At 43.5% G+C, this 17,116-nt stretch overlaps 1 protein-coding gene across 3 annotated transcripts in view; it reads left to right on the forward strand.

The window, feature by feature from the left end:
* Positions 1–8,681: 8,681 nt before the first annotated feature.
* LOC147303168 (C-type lectin domain family 4 member E-like) overlaps positions 8,682–17,116 on the forward strand; it is a 47,409-nt gene continuing 38,974 nt past the window's right edge. For 2 of the 3 annotated variants that reach the window (XM_086281386.1, XM_086281385.1), the window contains exons 1-2: positions 8,682–8,844; positions 9,565–9,678. In XM_086281386.1, coding sequence (XP_086137512.1) covers positions 8,682–8,844; positions 9,565–9,678 — 277 coding nt within the window. Of the gene's footprint in view, positions 8,845–9,564; positions 9,679–12,604; positions 12,653–13,053; positions 13,194–13,725; positions 13,833–14,013; positions 14,151–17,116 lie in introns of those variants that run through there. The other variant, XM_086281387.1, reaches the window with a different exon arrangement.

A 17,116-nucleotide genomic window follows, 5' to 3' on the forward strand; every position in this document is an offset into this window, starting at 1 on the left:
GATGATAATGTTATTGTCATTACCTTCCTCTCCTCCATGGTGATGTTGGATGCTGGGGGCTTTGCATTGCTGAGACGAAACTTGTGTTCGTAGTTGCTCTGCTTCCACTTCTGCAATATTGTTTTTTTCAAATTGCTGTTTCTGTGGCTGTGATCAGCTCTACTAGCGGGATTTGTCTTAGCGTGACAACAAAATTCAAGCCTTTAGCAAAGATGTTTTTCTCTGTTTGGGTGAGCTGTCTGTCAGACTAATTCTTCACCCTTGGTGTCACATCGTTCCCTCTTCTGGCCGTTTAGGACACTCTCCGTATTTTACTGGATACAGGAACACACGGGCAGAACAGAGTAAACACTAACCAGAGGAAGAACAGAACCAAAATCGCGAAGAGAAAACACAAAACGCTGGGTCAAAAGGACCCAGGATCATGACAGTACCCCCCCCCCCTCAAAGGCTGGCTCCAGACAGCCCAACAAGAAACAAAACAGCCAGAAAAAACAGAAAACAACCCGACCAGGGCGGGCGGCGGGGGTCCAGGACGGAGGGCTCGAAGCAAAACAAAACCGGAGCACCAGAAGGCCAAAAGACAAAAACAAAAAACGAGCCCAAAACCAAAAGAAACGAAGCACACCAGAACACAGGAAAAAACAGAGTCCAAAACAGAAGAGTTCAGGGGGCCAACAGCACAGGAGTCCAAAACAGTTCGGGGGGCCGACCGTGCGGACGGCAACGGCGGCGACGTGGATACAGTTCGGGAGGCCGGCCGTGCGGACGGCAACGGCGGCCACTCAGGCGATGGCGGTCCGGGGGCCGGCCGTGCGGAAGGCAACGGCGGCCACTCAGGCGATGGCGGTCCGGGGGCCGGCCGTGCGGAAGGCAGCGGCGGCGACGAAGGAGACCACGGAGCAGTTCAGGGGACCGACCCCGACGGCGGTGACGTCCAGCAGGTGGCCCGGAAAATGGCCGGCGATATCGAGGTGCAGAACGAGGCTTGGGCGGCGGCTTAACAGCCGCAGGACCAGGCGTAGCAGAAGCAGAGGCCGGACCAGGCGTAGCAGAAGCAGAGGCCGGACCAGACGTAGCAGAAGCAGAGGCCGGACCAGACGAGGATGAAGACTCTGATGAGGCCGGACCAGACGAGGATGAAGACTCTGATGAAGCTGGACCAGGCGACGACGAGGCGGCCGCAGGTGGCGGCTGGACAGGCCCCTCGGACCCTCCAGCGGAGACAGGCGGCTGAACGGGCCCCTCGGACCCTCCAGCCGACGAGGCATGAGGCTGGTGTGGTTCTCCGGAACCACCAGCTGACGAGGAAGGCTGCTGGACGGGCTCCTCGGGCCCCCCAGCTGAAACAGGAGACAAAGGCCGGAGCGGTCCCTTGGACCCTCCAGCGGAAACAGGAAACAAAGACCGGAGCGGTCCGTCGGACCCTCCAGCGGAGACACGAGACGAAGACTGGAGCGGTCCCTCGGATCCTCCAGCGGAGACACGAGACGAAGGCTGGACGGGCCCCTTGGACCCTCCAGCAGAAGCCATCACAAAGCCAGCAGGCATGGAGTCCACTGGCAGACATGAAGGAAATGGGTGCTGTGCTGAGCACTGGCCCTGCTCAGACAGCACTGACACGGGGCACTTCCCAGGTGGCTGCTTAAACTCCAGGGGTCCAGAATCAGCTGAGGACTGGGACCTAGCCTCTGGGGAAGCCCTGGAGCGGCAAACAGTGCCAATGGCGGCTGAACCAGGAAAAGCACCTTGAGGTGAAATTAAACTTTCTCCCTGCACGGAGTGAATGAGTGAAGCCGATGATACTGGAGCCAGAGCTACTGGGGCCTGCGCTACAGGCGGCACTGGAGCTACTGGGGCCTGCGCTACAGGAGGCTCTGGAAACTGAACTGAGGGAGGCTCTGGAAACTGAACTGAGGGTGGCACAGGAGACTGAACTGAGGGTGGCACCGGAGACTGAACTGAGGGTGGCACCGGAGACTGAACTGAAGGAAGCACAGGAAACTGAGCTGAGAGTGGCTGCGGGGGAGCTAACTTAGCTGCCGGTAGCTGCACAGGCGATAAGCAGCTCGCGTTGATATCCGCCACACAAAACGCAGCCCCTGAATGAACAGTCATGCAGTCCGAAAATGAAAAAGAGTCCTCACTCACCACAGCTGGCGATTTAGAAGCCCGAACGTCCGGCTGTGGGGTGGCGCGCTTGCGGCGCGATTGGCGTCTCCTCCCCGCAGACGGCTCCGACAGGCCGGGCAAGATCACATCCGGCGAGTCGGGCAGCGAGGCAGGAGTGGCTGAGAGAAGGTGCGGTGTGAGCCGGAGAAAAGCCTGCATGGTCGGAGGAAGCGAGTCCAATAGCCATGGCAGGCCGGAAAAGAGCCGTTGCAGCCGGTCTTCTGCTGCGCGGCGAAGCTCTTCCGGGGGATGTTCCAGCCATAGGCTGAGAAGGATCTCCACATTGTATGTGATGTCGTCCTGGAGCTCCTCGGACGGATTTACTGCCGCTGGGTCCATGGTGGCTGGTTCGTTCTGTCACGGTTTGCGGGGGCAAGCCGTGTGGAATTATATAGGACCAAAAGGCGGCAGCTCTGGTGCAGGTGAGTGTTTATTAACAACAAAAATGCAAACAACAAGGGCGCTAGGAACATGAAACTGAAACCTAAACTGGGTAAACTAACAACACAAACCAGAACCGAAGATGCAGGGAGATCCGGAGAACTATACACGGAGAGACGCAGGGAGACCGAGGGGAAACAACACAGACGAACCAGCAACTACTATGACAGAAGACACAACTTAAATACACTCAGAGAACACAGGGGGATACATACAGGTGGGGACACAGCTGGGAGTAATTAACATGACGAGACTAGGGAGGCAAACTGAAAACACTCACATAAGACACAGACCTTCACAATAAAACAGGAACTTACACATGAAAGGACACAAACTAAGAACGCGGACTAGATACAGGAACACACGGGCAGAACAGAGTAAACACTAACCAGAGGAAGAACAGAACCAAAATCGCGAAGAGAAAACACAAAACGCTGGGTCAAAAGGACCCAGGATCATGACAGAGGTTGCTGATAGACGATTTTACAAATGTTGAAAGAGGACCAAGAGCATTCATTAGAATGTAAGGGCTGCAAAGGCTGGTGAGGTCCAACATTAGGAATACAGAACATTTTCCTGCATCCTTTTGCATCAGAATATCACTGCTTCCAGTGATATTCACAGGGGAAAAACAGATTCACACTTAAATCTTCTTCCCTATAAGCTCACCTGAGTTGTCAATGTTCTGCATGGCTTTTCTCTTGCTCAATGGCTCTCTGCCATTTTTCTCTTGGTCTCCGAGCTCCACTCAGTCATGGTGGGCTTGGCACTCATTGTCCAGATCTTCAGGCATCAGCAGTATGATGGCCTCATCACTGCATACCAAAGACTGAAGAGTAGCATCCTCGTCAGTCCCTACCTTGCTCTTTATTGCCTCTTGAAGAAAAAAAAAGAAAACAGAACTTTCCAGCAACATTTTGCCAACTTTATTCAAACCACACCACACTGATTAAAATCTGTTAATCATTAGCACCGAGGTCCCACACGTGGTAAATAACATACTCATGGCTTTAACTATTTAAGGTCACAACAATAAGGCATTTGTACTGTACTGAATCCCAGTGATCTAACATGCTCCTTTTTTTTTTGCTGTAATTTCTAGGACCCCATTTTCATAGTAATTGGTAAATTGACTGAAATTAGGCAGATGGAAAATCTCGACTGGATTCAAGAGCTTTCGGTTGAGTTGTAGAATCATTCGAATTGCACTGTTGTACTGATGTGTTGTCTACTTCTGTCTGCTGGGTCACTTTTTCTCAGGTGAAAGTGTCAGAATAGCATTAGCCTTAGCAAGCACTTGTCTAAGGGTCAATGTCATACTGTGTGTACTGCATTTTCTTTTACCTGAAGAAAGACTCCTCAAATCCTTCAAGTTTTGAACTTATCCTAAGGCTCTGAGTACACTCCCAGAGACTCACCAGGAACAAAAATACCAAGAACTCATACACAAACATATATATTAAAGAAGGTAGACACTGCATGTTTTGCTGGGTGGCGGAGTGGGGAGGATGTTCATCTGTGATCTGTGTGTGTTTTGTGGTAAGCATCGAAACATCACTACACAACACCAATGCTGTGGAGACCTCACCTGGTGAAGCTCTGACACAGCAGCTATGGAAGGATTCAGGATGAAGGACATTAGTAAACATGAGGCAAAATAAGCTGACTTGTCTCTTAATTCATGGTTTACTGTTAAAATGTGTTGTCTCATTCTAAATTTGATTTCAGCAGCAGGTTTCAATAATGACAGTTGCAGCAGTTTAAGCATTTATAGCAAGTGTGTAAGACAGCGAAAGATAACGTGGGATGCTGTATTTGTTCTGGTACATGTGTCCAAAAGAATATCTGCCCGAGGGTCTATCTCACCTTAGTTTTCACTGGCTGGCATCAGTGCTTATGTTTGTGTAGAATGATTCATAAATGACCCTTGCAGTATGACTGAATGGAGACAGCTGGGGCCCCTTAGTAAGGTCATGTCTCTAACTGTCACTGCAAACTTTGTACATTGCTGCTGTGTCTGGTTTGTCCACAGGCGACCGTGGCTCAGGGGGTTGGGAAGCGCATCTGTAACCGGAAGGTTGCCGGTTCGATCCCCGGGCTCTCTGTCCTGGTCGTTGTGTCCTTGGGCAAGACACTTTACCCTACTGGTGTTGGCCAGAGGGGCCGATGGCGCGATATGGCAACCTCGCTTCCGTCAGTCTGCCCCAGGGCAGCTGTGGCTACAACTGTAGCTGCCTCCACCAGTGTGTGAATGAATAGTGGTATTGTAAAGCGCTTTGGGTGCCTTGAAAACCGCTATATAAATCCAATCCGTTATTATTATTATTATTATTGTCAGTCCTAAGGGGCCCCCTGCTGGTGCTATTGCCTTTGGGCACCAACCAGTTATCTGCCTAACTTAGAGGCACCTCTGCATGCACCAAGAATGCATAAAGGATTTCAACTGATTTCTATAATCACTCAGAGGCATTCTACCAAAAACATATAATACCTGTCCTGGACTCATTGTGGCGAATAAAACTTGTGTATTACAAAAAGTCTTAATACTGACTGAGTAGCTCTATTAAGGAACATGTCATTACCAGTGTTGGGCAAGCTACTTTGAAAAAGTAATTAATTATAGTTACTAGTTACTTCTTCAAAAAAGTAACTGAGTTAGTAACTGAGTTACAATATTCTAAAAGTAATTAATTACTTGAAAAGTAACTACTGCGTTACTTTAAAAAAATGTTTAACCCTCTGGGGTCCAGGGTATAATTATAAGATGCTGAACACAGCTTCAGCCGTCTGTTTGTTGAAAAATAGTAACGGACCACATTTTCTTGTTAGTAACTGTAACGGCGTTGTAACGATAGGAATAGTAATTAGTTAGATTACTCGTTACTGAAAAAAGTAACGCCGTTGGTAACGCCATTACTTGTAAAGCCGTGACAACGCTGAAGCTGCGCCGGGGCTGGATCTTTCAACAAGACAACGACCCGAAACACTGCTCAAAATCCACTAAAGCATTCATGCAGAGGAACAACGTTCTGGAACGTTCATCTCAGTCCCCAGACCTGAAAACCTTGAAAACCTGTGGTGTGAGTTAAAGAGAGCTGTCCATACTCAGAAGCCATCAAACCTGAATGAACTAGAGATGTTCTGTAAAGAGGAATGATCCAAAATACCTTCAACCGCAATCCAGACTCTCATCGGGACCTACAGGAAGCGTTTAGAGGCTGTAATTTCTGCAGAAGGCGGATCTACTAAATATCGATTTCATTTCTTTTTTTGTGGTGCCCACATTTATGCACCTGCCTGATTTTGTTTAAACAATTCTTGCACACGTTCTGTAAATCCAATAAACTTCATTTCACTTCTCAAATATCACTGTGTGTGTCTCCTATACGATATATTTAACTGACATTTTTTATTGTAACAACCACGATTTATACAGGAAAATAATGACTATTAACAAGGTTGCCCAAACGTTTGCATCCCACTGTAGAAATGAGCTGAGTAGAGTCATAGGCGCGGGGCTCAGCCAGCAGCCAGTGGAGAAACCACAGGGGAGCAACATGTACTGAGAGAGGTGAAGTTTAATACCTGACCTGACAGACATAGACAAACAGACACAAGAGCCACCTCCACGGGACAAGACTCTGTCCATCTGCATCTAAAGGACACTCCTTCGAGGATGCCAATGTTCACATTTTCAACAGAGAGAACAGGTGAAAACGTCTTCAAGCAACTTAAAGAAGTCCAGACGCTTTTCTTTCCAAGCTTCTAAGAAGACACAAACATGCATTCCTACCCTCATGTACACAGATACAAATCACCTATCATAGAGACACACACAAATAAATGCAGCACACATACTCCCCATACACACTCTGTACTCCCAGTGTGTTGTTCTTTTACAATAAACAGCAACAATCAGAAAGTGTTTGGATTGACAACAACTGTGATGACACATTATAACCTGTTATTAAAGTTCTGCCCCTGCTTTGATCAAATGTGGGTTACTGCTGGTTAGTTAGTGTGACTTCATACAAGCCTGTGTGTTACACCAGTGGAAGAAGCTTTTCCTTCATCAGTCTTCTTGTTTCTTACTATAGGGGTGAACAGCTACACTAACACTCTCTGGCTCTATGCTGCCCCCCTGTGGTGACAGTTTTGGTTCATATATATATTGAAACTAAAAAAAAAAATAATAAAGACGATTAAATTATTAAATATTTAAAGATAATAAGAAATAAGTTCTGTTTTTATACAATCTGACTTTATAACAGCACATTTTATAGTTTTCATTACATTTTCCCATAAGGTATATAACAAGTGAATAAAGATGGATACTGTTAGGGTGCTGGGTCATCGACCCAGTGTTTTTGTTTTGGTTCTTTGATTTTGTTGATTTTATTAAATTCCAGCTGTGACTTATGGGTTATAGGATTATTCTTAGTTTAGGTTCTGTGTGGGTTTTGTTAGAGTTGTAGTCGTCTGGTTTTCTGTCTGTGATCCATAGTTGCTGTCTTCCCGGTCTGCTGTACCCTGTGTCAAGTCTGTGTTTCTGTGTTATGTTTCCTGTTTTACTTTGAAAGTCTTTGTCTCATGTAATGCATCTGGTTTTGCTTCCTTTGTCTCGTCAGGCCTGAGCTGCCCCAGCTGTGTTTCCCTCCTGTCTCTCATTCCCTGATTGCCCACTCTGTGTATTTAAGCCCTGTGTATACATCTGTCTGTGTCGCAAACTACCCTCAGCTTGCTGTGTTCTGTCTGTCTGCGTAAGGTTATTTGGAAGTTTGTTACTTTTTGAGTAACACCGTCGCCTGCAGCGCCACCTCCTGGGGCTCCCACGCCGGCGCCTGCAGCGCCAACTCCTGCGGCTCCCACGCCGGTGCCTGCAGCGCCACCTCCTGCGGCTCCCACGCATGTCCTCATTGCGGCCGGCCTCGGGACCTGCTCTATCGCCATCACTGGCTTTGCGGTCGGCCTCCTGAACTGTTTTTTGGACTTTTGTGTTGTTGGGCCGTTGACCTCGGGAGTTTGTTTTTGAGTTCAGTTTGTCTCCGGAGTCTGCACTTTGGGTCCTCCATTTCACCATTCATGCCTGCACACAGCCTTCACATTACAATTACAAGCATCATGAAATCACACACTCCTTAAGATTACTTATTCAGTACTTAAATTTAGAAATTAAATTTATATAAAGTATATATTACAGAAGAATCATCATCTACAGTGCATAATAACATCAGAAGGCTCAGAGAATCTGAAAAAATCTGTCTGAAATGGTAAAAGGTGAAAATCAATATTAGATCTTTTTTTATATATATATATAAATCAATACATTTTTAAAGGAATTGATACCATTGGCTGGTCCCCATGTTTGCCAGGTCTTGAACAAAAGGAAAAGGAAATCTGAAAAATACCTAAATAATATTTGGCATGATGGTGGCAGTAATGGGAACATTACAGTCACATCATTGTTTTAGTGCTCAGTGACTGAGAGATGATCTAATGAAAGCATCTACAATCTTAAGCAGTCAAAATGGTGTGTTTCTCTAAAATGCAACAGAAATAAAAGTGGAGCTGAGAAAGTACAAGCGAAAGGCTGAATTTGTTTGTGCTGGCGCCTCTGCCAGTGCGCCCCGGGCGGCTGTGGCTACAGTGTAGCTTGTGTCAATGTGTGTGTGAGTGGCTGGATGCTTAAAGCGCCTTGGGGTCCTTAGGGACCAAGTAAATCACTATACAAATACAGGTCATTGACCATTTACCATATCTCTAAGCTCACTTTTTATTGAGCAGATCAAAATGCACTTATTCTTTTGTTAAACAAGTGTTTTTATAGTTTGTCTCAGGCTTTACAAATATAAAGACAAAGAAATGCTCCTCTCAGCACAGCCGAGGTTTTGTGGGTTTGTGCTTCTTTGTTGCTTCTGAAAAGTTTCTTCCGTTCTGAAAGCAGGAAGAAGGCCGGCCAAAAGTGACATCAGTGTCAGGACAGTATATCATTGTATCTGCCAGAGTTAGCAGTGCACAACGGTTAGAGTGCAGTTTAAGCTCCTGCTCAGTGTCTCAGTCCTCTCAACATGTCCTCACATATCTATGCCAAACCAGATCTATCAAAGAAGGTGAGAAACAGCAGAAAGGAGGACGGAGCAGAGTGGGAGCAGAGGGAGGTGGATATCTATACTACGTGTATCTACGACAGTGCAGACTTTGCTCACACTGGAATTCAATCACAAGGAGGAGGTAAGTCACCTGTAATAATCTGTTTACTTCCAGTTTGTTACAGTCAGCTTTTAATCCCAATGAACTGCAGCCCATCAATCATCTCCATGTGCTGTATGAACCTTTTACCTGATTTGCTCTTTTCTTATGCAGCATGATTTCTTCATATTACCTGTTTATACAGTTGGCTCTGCATAGAAAACACATTTAGACTTAATGATAAACCAGCACAGTGGATGGTTATGGACAACGCTGCTGCTTTCAGGGATGTTCAGACAATGTTTGTAACTGTTACTCAAATACTATCTGCCTGCTGCTGAGCTCTGTGTGCAGGAACAGCTGCTAGCTTTCAGACACAAGTGCAGTTTCAGAAAACGTATTCTTTCTAAACAAGACCGCTTCTTCTTCTTTTTTTGGGGTTTTTTAATAAAACAAAAGTAATGATATCAGGTTAGAATATGTTTGACAGCTAATAAAAACAGTATGTGTATGATAAAAAAATAAAGAGCCACTTAGAATATATTACTCTAAAATGTAAGGTCATAAATGACCCGCTCTATAACTTTAGTCAGTTGACGTCTTGCATAAATAGTTTGGTTGGTTGAGGGTTAATCACAATAAAGATATATTTTGGTATCTGATTCTTTTGTGAAGTTGAGCTCATCCAACCACAACCACAGGTCTATTAAAGGCAGTGACACGAAATGACCACAAACCAACATCTGCACTGTTTTCTAACAGGACCAAAGACTAAGAGTCCTTCAGTCCAGAAGGGCTCTTTCAGATGTGCTACACTGGGTCTAGCAGTGCTGTGCCTCCTGATGTTAGCTGGGATCATCATCCTCTCCATACACTGTAAGATAAGATACAATAAGATCTCGTCCTTCTGTGTGCTCCTCTCTACCGGCCTGTGTTCCTGTGTCTGCTTGAAACTTATGTTCACCACTGCCATTTCCATCCTTTCTTTTAAAAGGTCCAGTACCATCTGTCCTTCTACATTTCTCTTCTTCACATTATTCCTACCCAACACCTCTGTTCAACTACATGTCCACTGAAGTCTGCTCCAATCACCACTCTTGGACAAAGTGGCTCTTCCACTGCATCCACCTTACTCCAGAATTCCTCTCTCCTCTAACTGACCTCCAACCTGTGGGGTTCACACACTGACAATATCAACATCATACCTTCAACTTGCAGCTTCAAATCCATGATTGTGTAGAGCATTCCCGTCACCTCCACAACACTGCTTAGATACTCTTCTTTCAAGATTATCCTTCCTTATTGGCAGAACTGCTTGACTTCGTCTAAGGCTACGTTCACACTGCAGGTGAAAGCTCATCAAATCTGACTTTTTTGACCCTGTGCGACTCGTATCCGATCATGGTATGACAGTTTGAACAGCACAAATTCGATGTTTTCAAATGGGACCTGGGTCACTTTCGTATGTGGTACTGAATCCGATACATATCTGATGTTTTAGAAAGCAACTGCTGTTTGAATGGTCATGTCATCCGTCTTTTACGTCACTGACACAAGACAGACGCCTATTATTAGTGCCAGAGAAGACAAACGAGGAAGCATGGCAGCAGAAACTGGAGACGAAGCGAGTCAATGGACAGAAACTGAGGTTTTGGACTTGATTGGCATATGGTGAAACAATTCTATTCAAGTTAAACGACTCCGTGTCCATATACACCTCTGCACGGTGGTAGCAGCCACTGCTCCAAACAAGGTCATTGTTAAATCACAGGCTGTCTTTTTCTTCTTCTTTTTTTCAGTGTCCTTCTTTCTGTAATTAATTTGTGAAAATTGTGTTGGTTACGACTGTGCAGAAATTGATAGACTGCTGCAACAACACCTACTAGCTCTGAAGCCGCCATTTTTATTTCCGTAAACAGAGCGCGTTGTGTGTGACGTCTTCTTTTGCTCATGCGGGCAGCTTTGAGGGCCGTGAACAGTTCACACTAGAGCGCGTTTGCCATCACATTTTATTTGTAGTGTGAACAACCAGACAAAAGAAATAGGATTTGATCAAAAGATTGGAATTGAGCATTAAGACCTGCAGTGTGAACGTAAGTGCTCCAGGCCTTGCTTCCCTTCTATCTGGTCTTCTGCACACAAATCTACCTTCCTTCATTTGGATATATCAGCCACATCATTCCATTTATCAGTCTTACTTCTATGTTTAGAGTATCTGAGATCACCTCTATATTTTAGCCTTTCCCTCTCTCTCACTGTTGGCAAACTGCTGAGCAACAGCACCACCAGTGCAGGAATCTTAGTGATTATCTATATGTTTGAATTGTACCCCAGATGCCCTTCCTGACACAACCCTCCCCATTTATCCCTGTTTGTTGTTGGCATAAGGATAACACTGGTTTGAGGGACTCCTTTGACTGGACTGGGTGTTATTGTCAATATATACTCTAATTATTAAAGAGATCAACAAATGCAACTGATAAAAATAGTATCAGAGAAATAAGCTTCAGCTGACCTCCCAAACTGACATAAACAGGAGAAACTGTTCCCAGTCAAAGGCAGCTCAGCCCTACAAACTCCTTCAGAGTGAAACAGGAAACACAGAGTGAGAGCTGCACAGGTGTGGCAGGTTGGAACAAGGAAAAGCTGAATGAGTCGTCTGCAGACGGCGGCCATCTTGGCTCTTTATGTAATCATTAGGCAGCATGTTGGTGCACCAATCACAGCAGAGTACCTGCACATGCCCGTTATCATCCTCTCATTCAGTCACAGCTGAGGCGCAGCATGCAGAGCTTTGCATGAAGGACAGAAAAACACAGCAGTTACACAAAATGACACAAATATGATGACAGTCATAACAACAGGTCAAAGTTCAGTCTGTTACTGTATCATAGACACTGATGCTGTGTGTGCTATATGAGATGCTGCAGGCAGTCAGTGTGAGTCTTCAGCAGTCTGAGCTACAAAGATGGGATCTTGGCTGCAAATGAATGTATGACTGATACTGAATCCCAGCAGCCAACAAACATGCAGCTTCACAACCAGAACGTGTCCTTCTGCCACAGCAAATACAGGAAGTACCTGATCACATGGAAACACCTTTGATATGAGGAAGTGTTGATTCCCACGGCAGCTTGTCTGTTCTTTCAAAAACCTAAAGATAACATCTCTGACTTCATTTCTAACACCTTCCTCCACACCGAGAACAATTATTCTGAATCTTGTCAGTGGTTTTTGTTCACAGTTGATACGTATTTAGCTCATCAGATTTCCTGTAGTTCTAACACCTCCACCCACAGGACATGTTAAAGAACAATGGCTGCACAAGTTTCTGACTCTTATTGATATTTGACAAAGCAGAGGAAGAAGATTATTTCTGTTTGAATCTCTCACTGAGCTTTTCTGATGTTGCTGTGATACCTGTTTAAATATTTCAGTTGCTTTCAGCCAGACCAACATCATTTCATGCTGAAAACAGTTTTACGTGTTGTTGTTTCTTTTCCTGCTGTTCTCTATGATGCATATCTGATTTTTCAGATGAGTTTAAACGATTGGCTGATAAATATTTGATAATGCAGTAAGATTTCCTGGCAGAGTGACATTTATGAGTTTATTATTTTCAGCTGTGCGCTTCACTTCTGTTTCCACCAGAGGAGAAACATCCACATGTAAATTACAAAGACAGTGAATACAAAAGTGTGATTGTGATTTTCAGTCATTGTTGTGATGTTGTTGTGTTTCACGGTTGTAGATTTCATGTTTTCAGTCTGTTTCTTGTTAAATTTCTAAACACATATTTTAGTTACTTTGATAAAACAGCAGCTGCAGAACCAAAACAACAACTGTGCAGGTAAGAAAAACAAATAAGTAAAAACATGTTTATCAAGTTCTTTGACTGTTTCATCAATTGTTTCTCAGTATGAAGCCGACAACAGTCAGTTGCAGCAGCTATAGATCAGTTATGATATGATTATTATCTAAAAATCTAAACAGCTACAGGATGAAGAAAGCCACAGGACACAGTAGTAGGTTAGAGATGTTAAACAAATGTTAAAAACATCAGATTTACACACTGATCACCTGACTGAATCATTTTTAATTATAAATGTTTTGTGCTGAGTTCAAATGAATTTAAATCATGTTGGGGGGAAAGGAGAATATAACTATAATAATACATGCACAATACAGATTTTTTCAGTTTGATACTCAGTGAAATTACATCTGTCTTTAAAACATGTGTTTGACTTTAAGAGAAGTGTCCTGATCGATGGACGAGGTTTGGAAGCAGCTGTTACTTTAAGTTCAATGAGACAAAAACTTGGTATGAGAGTCGAAAACTGTGTCAGGATAAAGGAGCTGATCTGGTGATGATAAACAGCAGAGAGGAACAGGTGGGTGTGTTTGTTCATGTCTGTGTGATCTTTGATGGAGCTGACAGTCATCTGTTACTTGTGTCTTTGACCTGCTGTCAGTCTGTGACCTGCTTCCAGTCTCCACTCTGATGGATTTCTGTGTTTGGTTATTTTGTTTCCATATTGAGAGTTTATGTTTTTAACATTTCAAATGTAATGTTGCAAATTCAGACATTTTATTTAACAAATTTCTAAAGCAAAGAGGAATTTATGGAACAAAATACTTGATTGAAATGTAGAGTTTATTGGTAAATTGGATGGTAAATATAATTCTCTCTTTCTTTGTTTTTGTTAAATGAAACTCAGTAAAATGAAATGTTAGCTGAGTTTGTTATTGAGCGACAGGAGGAGCTGATATTCATTGATTCTTTGGCTCTTTCTGATTTCTGCACAATGGAAGAAAAGTTTCATCACATTTATTCTTCCTTCAGACATGTTCACAAGATGATGTCACTACAACAGAAGTGCTGAATTATGACTGGAGACAATATTTGTGTCTCTTCTCAAACAGGAATTTATCAATGAACTGAACATGAGAGGAGAGTCCTGGATTGGTCTGGAACGCACTTCTCAGAAACATGAATGGAAATGGATGGATGGATCACTGCTGACAGAAACGTGAGACTATTTCATATTACAATGCTGTCGCAGTTATTCCAGAAGTTATCAGAACCATACATAGAAGTTAGATCAGCAAAACATGAGTTGAAATGTTTTTTCACCAGCCCCACAAACTGAATGTAAAGAAAAGCAGAAACAATTTAGTCCAGTTTAATATCATATTTGATCTCTCTGACAGCTTCTGGGCAGCAGGACAGCAGAGTGACAGTTTGGCTTACTATGCAGCTTGTTGTGACTATGATGGGAGATGGACACGGTCATATTATTCTGAATCAATGACCTTCATCTGTGAGAGATGAGTTTGGTGCTTTGATGTAAATGTTTGAATAATCCAACCAAAGACACCTCACTATGAAATGTCCTGCATGAGCCTCAGACTCAGCTTACAGTCTTTACTTGTTCATTCTGCATCATATATTGATTACATATATTGTCCCTCTGTGCTCTGTGCTGTACAGTAAGGTTGGAAGTCATCCACACAAAACCTTGAAGTACTTCATTACTCTGTAGTTCCAGCAAATTGTTCTAATAAAAGTCAAAGTGCAGCTTGTCTTTACTTTGCTTTACTTGGTTCATTCATCAGCCTGTTGGTCCTAAAACTACAGTAAATGTCTTGTTTGTAAAAGTTCAGCAAAAAATATGTTTGATTAATAAGAATTTTAAAGGTTCTGATCAGCTGGAACATCAGAAGGACATTTTTAAACCTCTGTGTATGTGAAAGTGACAGAAAGACATTAAATGTTAATTGTGTTATGTGAGTCATATATATTTAGTTTTGCATTTTATATGGAAGTTGTATTTAATTTTTGTATGATGGATTTGAAAAACAAATATTTCACATAAAGCTTTAAGTGTTGATGACTTTAATTACAGATAAAATAACTTACTCAGTAACTTATTGGTTGAATAGTAAAAGAGAGAAAACGGCTTCAGAGCTCTAAGTGTCGCTATATTAAAGGTTCAACATTTAACTTGGAGACACTTTGAAATATTTCAAAACTAAAAAACATCAACAGAATATAAAGAAAACATCTCTGACGTCACGTTCAACACATCTATATATGAACTGAAGTTAGCATCCAGCTAATGTCAGCCTGTACTCTCATGTAATACCACTTTGTACCACAAGAGGCTGCAGTGAGTCAGCATCTAGTCTGCACTGAGCTCACATTTGTATAGTTGTTGTTGTACTACAGCATTAGGTCAGACCACAAGTGTGTTGTTCTTTTACAATAAACAGCAACAATCAGAAAGTGTGTTTGGATTGACAACAACTGTGATGACACATTATAACCTGTTATTAAAGTTCTGCCCCTGCTTTGATCAAATGTGGGTTACTGCTGGTTAGTTAGTGTGACTTCATACAAACCTGTGTGTTACACCAGTGGAAGAAGCTTTTCCTTCATCAGTCTTCTTGTTTCTTACTATAGGGCTGAACAGCTACACTAACACTCTCTGGCTCTATGCTGCCCCCCTGTGGTCACAGTTGTAGTCAGTGTTGGTATGAAATGTTTGAAAGCTTCAGCACCACAGACAGCTGCAGGCAGCTCCACCCTCTCTGTACCATGTCTGCAACCTGTAACTTCAGTGTGTTCATTTAAACATTGAAATAAACTCTGGCTGCACATCGTTCTGCTTTTCTTTAAAAACAAAAACGGTTAAATAGTGTAAAATATGTAAATGTACAAAAGTTAGTGGTCCCAGAATAACTACAACTTTAAATAATTATAATCATAGCAAAGTTTGGCCTGATGGTGGCAGTAATGGAAACATTAGAGTACCACCATCATCACTTTCATTTTACAACATTTTATTTGAAGAACACTCAAGGACACTGTACACAGCAGAATAATAAAAGCAACAGAAAAGCAGGCAGTTTACACAATCATAAAGTCATAAGGCATAAAACTAATTTAACATAGCAGAGTGGAGAGGTTATGTGGGATAAGCTATTTTGAACCAGTGAGTTTTTGTCTAGACTTAAAGAGAGAGAAGGAAGAGATATTTCTTAAATCAGGAGGTCGTGAACTCCAGAGTCGAGGAGCAGAGCAGCTGAAAGCCACGGTGGCAAGACAGGGGGCGGGGCTAGAGAGAGAAAGAGAAGAAGGAGATCTAAGACACCGAGACGGGATCATCATCAGAGACAGATGATGAACAGCCTTAAATGTGTACAAAAGTATTTTGACAATGATGTGATATCTAACTGGGAGTGATGAGATCTATAGAAGGGGTCCTGGTGATGATACGAGCAGCAGAGTTCTGGACACATTAAAGCTCATTAATGGATTTTTGAGTAAGACCAAAAAGAAATGAATCACAGTAATCGATCCGAGCAGTAACAACACTGTGAACAAGAATGTCAGCGGCATGTGGAGTGAGGAAAGGACAGAGACAACTAATGTTGCACAATTGAAAATATGCAGACTGAGTAACATCATTAATGTGTGAACTGAACGATAGAGTACTGTCGAGGATGATACCCAAACTTTTCACAGAGGAAGAAACAGAGACCGGCGAGTTATTGATCGTTATAGAGAAACTGTTGGTTCTGGATAATGTTGATTTAGAGTCGACCAAGAGAAGCTCAGATTTGACGGTAACAGCAGTCGGTAAGAAGATTTTTACCCAGAACTAAAATGAAAACCAGAGAGCAGAAACGTAAAAGAACAAAAACAATGGTGGGGTTGGCCCGGAAGCAGAGAGGAGAAGAGGCTCAGAACATGTGGACAGTATGAAAATGGAGGAGATGAAAGAACGTCTCTGGAGGTCGGACGTGTTGCTAACAGTGGAGGGGCTGCTTTGAAGATTGGCTGCAAAGGCAGAGTCTCTCTGGAGACTTGGAGGCAGACAGGAGCCCTGCTGGGGCTTGGCTGGATAACTCAGAGGACTCAGGATACTCGGAAGTTACACCTCCTCCAGCTTATCCAAGGGAACATCAAGGTGTTCCCAGGCCAGCCAAGAGATCTAATTTCTCCAGCTTGTTCTGGGTCTATCCAGTGATTCTATCATAGAAGCATGAACAGGTGGAGACGGAGGCTGCAGCCTGACTGCTCATCAGTTACCTGCTGAAGTTCAGGGTCTGGCTGCTGCGCTAGTTATGGTGTTCTTGATTACAAAAGCATCACAAGTAAACCAGGAAACACTAACTAGAACACACAGCCGGAGGGATGAGGGAGATCATGACAAGTGTTGGAGTGACTTTGTTAAAAATTGTCATTGTTGTGCTTCGAATTGTGAACCTTGTTTAAACTGCATGATTGAAGATATTCTTGTTTCTGTTC

The sequence above is a fragment of the Aulonocara sp. 'chitande type north' Nkhata Bay genome, linkage group LG22 (genome assembly GCF_057382095.1).
Source record: "Aulonocara sp. 'chitande type north' Nkhata Bay isolate Kocher_YH1m ecotype deep benthic linkage group LG22, A_spYH_male_GT1.1, whole genome shotgun sequence".
NCBI lineage: Eukaryota > Metazoa > Chordata > Actinopteri > Cichliformes > Cichlidae > Aulonocara > Aulonocara sp. 'chitande type north' Nkhata Bay.